Here is a 10613-nt window from a genome sequence, read left to right on the forward strand (position 1 = left end):
AGTTTATTTAGGTGCAATCCAAAGTTATTAAACGCTGAATTATTTTCAAGATTGAGCCTCATTGGTGCCTAGGTACTTGTTTATTGCGTCACAATAGTAAACAAAAAGAGGCAGGGGCGAATTGCTACTATTTGTACGGCGTCGCGACAGCTATGAGCTGGTAGATTGCAAAATAAAGTATTTAGAATATTTTAAGTCAAACAAATAAACAGCATGACTGGTTTTCTATGCCTACACACTTGTTCGCTGTTTGTTTTGTGTGATATTTAGTTTGAAACTCTCGCACGAGTTTCTTGTATTTCTTTTATGTTGACTAATTCAAATTTTGTACGTAACAAGTACTATATATAAAACCAGTTACGTAAGCTATATTGAAATAATTTATAATTTATTGTTAAAGTTGATTTATTACAGTTTAAGTTAAGTAATTTTCGAAAGTTCTTACTCAAGTAAAGCTACCAAACCTCATTGCTGTATGCATTTAGTCGTGCAAACCAATTAGTAGCTATGAGTTACAAAGAAGCAAACAATGTAAACAATTTAGCTTTGTAGTCGAGAGCAAACGTCATAACTGCCTATTTCATGTCATATGTCATAAATAGTTCGTTGATAAAGTTTCATAACTTACATCATGTCGGGAAAAATTTACAACTTGTTCAACATAAAATTGCATTTTCGGTTAAAACTTCTTTGTTGTAAAGTTTCCTTCTTTCAATTAACATGCTTTTTGATGTATCCAGTAAAACAGTTTCATAATTATATGAATGAAAATTAATTTAACTGTTTTTCAATAAGTAAGTTTCTTTGTATGATCAAAAAAGTTATTTTTATTTAGACAATATTAACCATTAAAAAATTTATGTTTAATTTAATCAATAGTTGCCTTGCAAAACTTTTATTAATAAATGATTATATACACAAACAATATGACATTAAAATAACTAAATATTTACACAGATTGTACAATTCTTTTATAACAATGTCTGCACGTGTAAAGTAATGAACATATGGAATTTATTAAAGCAAAACTTTGTTTACTTAAGTTCAACAACCTTGCGAGCTTTTTTTAGAGTAAAATTTTTTGGCTAAAAGACTAAAAACTAAATACTTTTAATCAGCGTCTTACCTTTTTGATGCTATTAAAAGATCAAAAAGGCATATGTCAATTATGTTTTCTTTAATTAGGTTCAGTATAAACAAAGGATCTTTTTCAGGAACATTTTAAAAATTCTTTGAAACTAGGCTCTATACTTTTGTTTGTTTGTGAAGGCATGAACCACAACATCTATCTATAACAAAAGGATATTTTTATATTATAAAATCACAAAAGTATTTCTTTAGTAATTATTGCACCGCGAGTGACAATTTTAAGATTACAATTTACGAAAGGTATCAGTTTAAATTTTTAAACATTCATTGTCACGAAAATATGCCTTATCTACTACCATAAAAGTTTGTTTTAATTCTAATGTACCAGATTATCCGAAATTTTTCCACTTTAAAAACTTTTCAGATGTTTTTATAAATATTAAGTTTAATTCGATAAAGGTGCACGTTACATTTTAAGCAATAAAATTTTAACATACTATAAAGAACTTACAAAATCGTGAGTAATTTTAGTTAAAACTCAGCGTTTAAACAGCCTGCATTGTAAACTTTAATTAAAATTGTATGAACGAATTGAATTTTGTTAGCCTTTTGATCTAATAATGTTAAGTTGTTAAAACTTTGTAGAAATTGATAAAAGATATTTTGTTAGATGTACCGCGGTATGATATTATCAAAATAAATATTTTACAAACGAAAAACTGACAACAAATTAGCTTTATATAGTTTTGAAAAGTTCTTTACATAGGAGAAAAGTTCTTATAAAAGTTTGTTAAAGTTTATTTCTTTTTTATAAAATGTTATATTAAAAGTAAATTTTGGAACAGAATAATTTTAAATCTTGTTCTTTTTGCATATTTTAGAGGTATATAATACTGGATAAACATTCTTATTTAGACTGTTGTGTTTAATGTTTATACTTAAGTTTATATAATATATTTGAAGGTTGTTTTTTAAGTACAATAAAAATTTAGTTATAAAAACGACTTAAACAACTTTTTTTAGTTTTGAAGAAGTTATAAAAACGCTGTACTAGAATTAGTTTTATTACAAAATTAATAAAACTACTTCAAATTATAAAAATGACCATTACACAAAAACTATATCATTTACATATTATTTATTAGCAACAAAAAGTTTTAAAACACTAGATTAATTTTCAAACAAATACCAAAGTGTCACCTTTAAACTCGCCAAACGCTTTCATGTATTAATACACAATCGCATTTGCAAACTTTCGACCGCAACATAACAATTTCAAAGCGACTTCCAACTGCGGCAGTCAGCTAAACTCTCGCCATAAACCGACTTAAGTTCCGCGCCTTCAAAGCTTTTCGACCAGGTGGCTTTCGGACGGCTTGAACTTTCGCTTCGATGCGTGATGCTGCTTCAAACGAACATATGAAAAGCGAAAACATTTCCAAGTGACAAGTAACATCAGCAAAAAGGTCGCTTCGATGCGAACGTGCCAATCCGAATGTGTGCGCGCGCCGAGATGTTTGGCTCAGTTGTCGAACATTTTGTTTTGGCTGAGCGGGCGACCGAGCACAATGGAGACTGTTTGGGTCGTCGTGGAATGCAACCTTGTTTTTGACCGCTGCGCCGGTCGATGTTTGGTTTCCAACTGTCTGGCAGACCAAACAATAGGAGCACACAAAACGAACGCGGTCTAATTATTTTGTGATTTCACACACGGGGAGGGAATGCGTCTGTGAAGCATGCAACTACACACGAGACTGGCAATTGTGATGTTCGCACATTTGTTCTAAAATAAGATATTTTTGCACACCGTGCTTAAAAGTTTACTGGAGCTTGTCAAATAATTACTACAGTAAGCCGGGTTAAACGAACTTTTAGGAGCTTTGGTAGAAAAATTGAAAGTAAACCCTCAAAGCACAATATGCAAGCACGATTACACATTTACAGACTGAGCAACATATTAAAATTTTTATAAGCTGTCATTATTAAATACCGTAAGGCGAAAATAAATTTGAAGACTTTATATACCAGCTTAATTTTAATCTTATTTTGTCTGGCTTTCTCAAGTCATTTTAGAAAAAAAAACCTCAACGCAACGCGTTGAATTCAAAGTTATAAACAAGTAATACGCAGATAAGAAAATATCTTAGAAGATGATGAGGATAGCTAATCTGTCAAGGTTTATCGCAATTAGCTCTAATGTGGTCGCACCTTTGATGTACTTATCAACAGTTTTTGTTGCCGTTGATTAAGAGAAGTTATCTCATACCTATTAATATACGTATAACTCGACAATGACAGTTCAGTCGTAAGCGCAACTTGTGCTTGGTATACGGAGGTTATCTACTTGTGCAAAACAGTTTTGTTTTCCTCGAAACATCATGATTTGCTGACGTGAGCCGAAGACAAACGATGGTAACTCGATATCGCGGCGGTTCGTGTCCCTTCTATATTTTTGTTGGGTTTTCGTAAATAAGTTGCACGATTAAGCCCGCTCCGGCTTGTTTACCAAGCTTTAAACGCTTGACCAGTTTCCCAGCCTGTTCACTGCGCTGTGATGTAATGCTGCTAACTTGGTTTGTCGAAAAACTTTGTGAAATAATATTTGGTGATAATTACACTTGTGAAACTCACAACGGTTTGTTGGTTGTTTCCTTGTTCGAACTTTAATTGTTAAGTTTTTGACTTTGAACGTAAAAGTAGCTTATTTAAACGAAATTAGTAACATTAAATATTTTCAAACTTGTACTTTCATATTATTGATAATTTTTTAATAGTTTTACTGTTTAATGTATTTACAGATTATATTAAAAGTATAAAGCAGTTTTTAAAATTAAAGCAAATAACATTTCAAAAAAACTGTGCTTACTTACTCGGAATGTTTAAAAACCAACTTCAAACTCTGTCTGTATATAAAAAAAGAGCAATAAACTATCTAAATGTTATTATCGCTTATTACGTCACAGGAGCTTGATTAAGTGCGTCACCAGAAAAAGCTGCAGTGAGTCTTGCCTGGACAAGCCGAGGGTCATAACTCACGTCAGGGTTGACCTTTCTAGCATACCAGTGGTCCCAAGAAGTAGGGACCTAGTCAACTTTAAAAAGGTTATAAATTTAGATCTGCTGTAACTGGATTTAAAAAAAAGTATATTTGTATATTGTCAATCTGCTAAGTTTATCTTTTTTAAGTTGCGTTTCTGTCTTACAGAGTCGAAGATCGGAATTTGTCTCGGCAAGCATACTATCTGGAAACGATGATGAGTTATTTGACGTGGTGCTAGTTAAACATCCAACAGAAAAATGTTAGAATTACAAAAATTCATGTCTATATTAATGGAGTATTTTTTTTACTTAATGCGTTAATTGCTTATACGATGCCAAATGTTATAATTATACTACAGCTACTATACTTTTACCATGTTTAAAATAATGCCTTATAAATTTTCTAGACTTTAATTACAGTTAAAGATAAAAGTTTTATAAAATTTGAAACTAAAAAATATTGTTAACCTATAATTATTGTTACTATTCTATATTTAGCTTCTTATTTATAAACTCTAGAAACTTATTAAGCACTGAATGTATGCACGAAGACATAAATGGAACGAGGTTACTAAATTGCACGAGAACAAAATTTCACGAGTTACATTTTTGCACTAGAGTAAAAATATATAGAAAAAGAGAAAAATAAAGACAGTGATAGTAAAAATAAAAATTTACTTATAAAAGTTATTATTAAAAGAAAATATATAAAAAAGTTAACGATCGAGGGTAAGGGTTAGGGGTAACAGTGACAGTAAAAAAAAAAGCTACCGACCGAGGGTAAGGGTTAGGGGTAACAATGATAGTAAAAAAATAAAAATTAATTTAAATAAAAGTTACAAAAAAAGTTATAAATAAAAATTAAAAGTAAAAACTAAAAAATAAAAAATAAATAAAAACTTACCTACCGAGGGTAAGGGTTATTGGTAAGATTGATAGTAAAAATAGAAAATTAAAATTAATAAAAAAACAAAAACAGTAGTATAAAAAAATTTATCCCGTGCAAAAATGTCTTAGTGCAAAAGTGCCTCGTACAAAAATGACCCTTCTAGCAAAAAAACCTTCGTGAAATTTTATCTTCGTGCAATCTTGTCCCCTCGTGCAATTTTTTGCGCTCGTGCAATGACAGCTACCCGTATTTAACAAGTTATACAGTTTTTATACTATCATAAAAACGAACTAAAATATACAACAATTAATTGAGAAAAATTTATTCATCTTAGTTTGTATCTAAACAATTAGTAAGCCTCTTTTCAAACCTTAGTAAATAAACTTACTTTAATCTAATAAAGTTTAATTTTAGCTTTTATTGCTAGAATTTAAAAAGAAAAGCTAATCAAGATATTACAAACCTCTAGCATGTTAACTTTACTAACTAATATTAAAATTAACTTCAACTCCTAAATCCAGTTGCAAAAATATGATTAAATGCTTATGAACGAGTGAATACAAGCTAAATTTTATTCAAATGTTTATTTTAGATAAACTGCGAGTTTTGCGAGCAATTCAAGGGCCGTGGTCCAGAAAAATAAGCCTGAAGTTCGTAGAGCGCCGTTTTGGCAGGTTGAAACAGGAGTACAGCAAAGAAGTTGTCGTTTATTTGTATGTGTCGCCTTATGGTTTTTAAAGTTCTTTGAGCTTCGTTTAGTAGAATTTTTTCTCTACATCAAACTTTGTAAAGTTGGTGTTCTTTTATTGTACATGATTTCCTAATTACTGGTTTTTAATAAAGTTTGTAAAAATTTTACTTTTTAAGAAATAATTTTTTGTAGTGTGTTTTAACTTGTATCTTGTTTTTATTTTAAAGTTTTAAATTAAAGATTTTATTTGTGCATCTAAAAACAATATGGTTTTAGTAATCTTAAATATAGTCAATTTAAATTATTTTTATAATAAAAACATTTTACTGCATAAATTCTTAAAGCTTCGTTAAACTTATAAAACAAAGAAAAATGCATTAATTTTAGATTTATATTAAAGGCACTTTTAATAATAAAGTAAGATAGTTCTGATGCTGAGGGTTTTACCACTGCTGTACAATTTTTATCAATTCATCGTAAGCTTAAAACTTAAAAGTATTCAATATCTTTAGTTTAGTTTTTTAACGTTTAAATTCAATTAAAGGTACAGTGTAATAGTTAAGTAAATTTATACTTAGGTTCAAAATTTTCAAAAAAATTAATTACAAAAAAACAACAAACAGTCTCGTTGGCTTGAGATTTATGATTGTTTTTTAAAAAAATTTAATTATTTTGTTACCTTGATTTATACAATTAAATGTACTGTAAATATTTTTCTATTATTTTTGTATGTAAGCAAAATTTAAAAAGGGTCACAAAATTTAAATTGAAACCATAACTAAAAAATTACTTAGAAGTTAAAAAGATTTGCATCGAAGAATTCAAATCTACTTTAAAGCTTAAAAGCCAAAGAACGAATCAAAGTATTATACGTCTTATTCGCTACACGCTAAATTATATAAATTTTAAATTCAAGCAGTTAAAAGATTTAAATCACCTAATTTTGCTGGCTGGTAGCGGTTACCTTTAGTTGATTCTATGTATTTTACTTTCAATTAAATTAAATCCCCTTTTCTGCAAATAGCAAAGTGAAAACACCTTGGTGTTTCAGTACGATCAAAACACAAGATAACTTCTGAAAAGCTTGACATCATAACTAGTTATTTTTCAAATGGTAATAGTACCAAAGTCAAAAAAAAACACTAAATCTAAATTAGGTTTAATGAGATAGATCTAAAATAACTTAAACTATTGAAATAAATATTTTTTTATTTTAGTTTACTATCATAAATACTAAAACGTTTATAAATGAGTAGCTTATAATTATCCTGTAACTCTTTAAACAACTAATTTGATTATGAACTCTTTGGTACCATTATTTTTTATGTGTTTTCTTAAAGGTTTAAAAGTACTTCTGCAGTTAGAATACATCAAAACTTATATTCAAAGATTAAAAATAATATTCCAAAATTTTCAAAAATTTTCTCATTTGTATAAAACAAAATATTTTTAAATTACTTTCATTTAAATTTATTTCATTTAAACATTTTCAATAACTTTTGAACAAATTGATAAAACTTATATTCAAAAGTCATGTATATTCAACATTTCTATATCAATGAACTAAAAATTTAAATTGTTTTTTCTTAGGTTTTAGAATCATATGAATGAAATTTTGTATAGTAATATAAAAATAAAGAACTAGTTTCAAAATATTTTGAACAAATTTAATTAAACACAAATGTAAACAAGATAAGTTTGAACATCAAAGTTTAAAAAGTTAAGTAGTACATTATGTAGTGGTATTATTTAGTAGTACAACAATAGCTATGTAAAGTTTTGATTTCAAAAAAAAAAGTTATATACTTTTTTGTAAGTCAAGGCACAGTATTAAACATTAAAGTTTATTTTTGTTTTTGGTTTTATTGTTTTATTGATCTTTATTGAAAATAAAATAAGCATAACTGAAAAATTTTATACTATTAAATTAAAGAAAATATAAAAACAATTTTGTGCTTTAATTATGAATAAGTTTCTTAAATACTAGATAAATTATCTTAAGATAACAATGTTACATCTCATAATAAAAACTTTCTTTTTTATAAAATAAACTTTTGCTTTTAATTGTTTAATTAAACACAAAAACTTGTTCTTCCCAAGAAAGTGTTAGAAATAACTAAAAACAGTTTTTCATCGTGTATATAATATTTTTTCGGTGTTATTAAATTTTATAAATCAAGTAAACATGTAGTTTAAAGATTACGGGATTTACTAATACCAAATAAAAACTTTTAGTTAATTTAAGACGACTATTGACCTAAATTATTAAATTTACCGTAATCTATAAGAACTTAATTAAATTATTTTGCTTAATATGACACGACTGATAAGAAATTAAGCACGAGTTAGGTTTCACAATGTATATTTTCAAGAATTTAAGTAAGTACAAAACTATGCTAATCTTTAAATTGATGCAGTACTAGACTCTGGAAGCATGAAAGTTAACTTAGAAAGTTCAACTGGTTGTTTAAAGCATAAAATTGTTTTATTTGAATAGTTTTTACTTACAAACTAAGTAAGTAACTAATTATCAAAAATAAAATAGTTAAAGTTGTTGATACGTTTAGTAATACTTTTAACAAAAATTATACTTAAAAATTTCTTTAGACCTTTTTTAATCGTAAATTTTAAAAACTTTATAGTTTTTAGTTTGTTAAAACTATACTAAACTAAGCTACAACTAAACTTTTTACATTCTGTATTTTAAGCATAATATTGTACTTTATTTAAAAAAATTCAAAATACCAATATAGTTTTAAACTTAAAAAAACAGCAAATAAATACTTTTGTGCTGAATGTCAAACTTTAGCAACTTTTAAGACATATAAGGAAACAATACTATGTATTATAAAACTGTTAGTATTTCAAATTTGAAAATATTTAAATGTTGAAATGAAAAACTTTGAAAATTTTTTAACTTTATTTTTTTAAACATAACACTGTTATAACAACATAACTTACAACTAAATTTAAAGTTATAAGGTTAATTACTTCTTTTAGCATTGTTATCAGAAAATCTTGAAAATTTATTTTGCTATACAACAAAGATTTAGGTATACTAGTACATTAGAGGCTTACTTTTTTTACAAATTAAAATAAGTACTTTAGAATTTCGGTAACGTTTAATAAATTAATCACTAGAACTCGCTAATAGACTAAAGTTCGTTTTTTAACAATAAAACCATTTAATATAATTAATAAAAAACATACAACACTTTACAACTTAAGTATACTTTACACTAATCGTCTGACCTTTTCTTAACTAAACAAAGTATTTTTTATTAGTTTAAACCGCAGAACACAATTAAGGTCTGTAATAAAATAGAAAAAAAACAATAGTCTGAGTTTTAAATTGAATTGTTTAAATTAAAACACAAATATTTATTTTTTTTAATTGTTTTAAATGTACTAAACATTGCAATTAGTTTTTATGCAATAAAACTTTGTTTGTTAGCTATGTACATACAATGACAAAAGTAAAAACTCTAATGTTAGACATAATAGTAAAATAAATATGAATAAGCCTAAAGTGTTATAAGTTTTAGTTAACTAATACACGTCTATAGTAATTTTAAGTTTTGTTTTTTTAAACTTCTTTAAATTTATTTTCAATTACTAAATTTGTTTTTTAAATTAGCAACAGTTCAAAAATAAACTATTTAAATAAAAACCTAATGTAGCGATATACACTTAAAATTAATTGAAAGAAGCTTTTAAATATTTTAAAAGCTTTAAATTTTTAAGTTATTTAAAAAATTCTAATATTTTTACAGTTTTGTACTTTAACTTACAAATAGTATGTTGTTCGGAAGTATGCGGTTAAGTAAATGGTTTTGAACAATACATTAAGTTTTGTAGTTGTCTTTTTTACTGTTATAAATGACATAAAATTATTTCAACTTCTTAGTGAAAAGATTTTTTATAAATTGAGAAAGGTTGTTCTGAGTTCTCCTAAGTAAAATAGCTTTAGAGTCTAGACGGGACTTAAATCTAGAACTAATGTTTTAATAAAGAATAACTAGGCAGGAAATATAGAGTTAGTAGTTGTCTATATTAAAGCAAAATTATTTAATAAATCACATAAATATACGTTTTAAACAATATGTATTGTTTTTTTATAGCTTTCTTTGTTAAAACAGATTTTCAAAATAAAACTATACGTAAGTACTATATTTTTAAACGACTGGTAAGCAATCGAAAATTATTATTTTAAGATTAGCTCTCGCATGCGGTTATAATATATAACAATTTTAGAAGTGTACTGTCTATTTTTTCTTATTTCTAAAAAATGTGTTACTTTAGTACAACGTTTAAATAACAATTAAAACGTATTTAAGACAACATTCGCACTTTGTGTTGTATTTTGCACGAAATAAAACTTCACCAAACACCTTCTAAAACTTAGAAATTATAAAAACATAAACAATGATAGAAGTGGTACATGTTTTGATTAAATTTATTATGTTTAGTCATAGTTTTATCACGGTCTTCATTTTTTTACAAACTAATTAAAATCTAAAAACTTTTAAATTAAAATTAAAGATTTTTTCGGTGTAGAACGACATTATAAATATTTTTATTTTCTTGTTTAAAACTTTGTCTGTATTTTAGATGCGACATAAAGAGTATACATATTTTTTGAAATGATACTTTAGTAAATGATTCAAAATCTATTTTTTTGTTTAACTTAAATTCTTAAGCTAATTCAGAAAAAGGCTTTACAGAAATAATTTGTGACTAAAGTAATAATAATACTTTAAATATGTCCTAAAATAATCAATAAGTATTTTACCAATTAAAAAATGCATATTTTAACCAAACAAAACAAAAAAACTGTTTAAAATACGTTTTAATACTCTTACTTTAACTAAAAATTCAATATTTTTACACGCACAACCCTAACCG

General features: G+C 26.4%; 1 protein-coding gene across 1 annotated transcript; it reads left to right on the top strand.

Annotated features, from left to right (window-relative positions):
* Positions 1-2825: 2825 nt before the first annotated feature.
* On the top strand, positions 2826-5755 carry LOC145832408 (uncharacterized). Its single transcript, XM_082939726.1, has 4 exons — positions 2826-2857; positions 4053-4191; positions 4295-4388; positions 5610-5755. Exons 1-4 carry the CDS (start codon positions 2826-2828, stop codon positions 5753-5755), a joined length of 411 nt encoding a protein of 136 aa, XP_082795852.1.
* The last annotated feature ends 4858 nt before the right edge of the window (positions 5756-10613 follow it).

This window comes from Thalia democratica, chromosome 3 (assembly GCF_965202585.1).
Source record: "Thalia democratica chromosome 3, ktThaDemo2.hap1.1, whole genome shotgun sequence".
Taxonomy (NCBI): domain Eukaryota; kingdom Metazoa; phylum Chordata; class Thaliacea; order Salpida; family Salpidae; genus Thalia; species Thalia democratica.

Excerpts from the sequence above, each read along its gene's own strand:
- LOC145832408 (XM_082939726.1), top strand. The coding sequence starts at position 2,826 with ATGCAACTACACACGAGACTGGCAATTGTGAT. Across the intron at positions 4,192-4,294 it reads ACCTAGTCAACTTTAAAAAG|AGTCGAAGATCGGAATTTGT; the intron begins GTTATAAATTTA and ends TCTGTCTTACAG. Across the intron at positions 4,389-5,609 it reads TAAACATCCAACAGAAAAAT|ATAAACTGCGAGTTTTGCGA; the intron begins GTTAGAATTACA and ends TGTTTATTTTAG.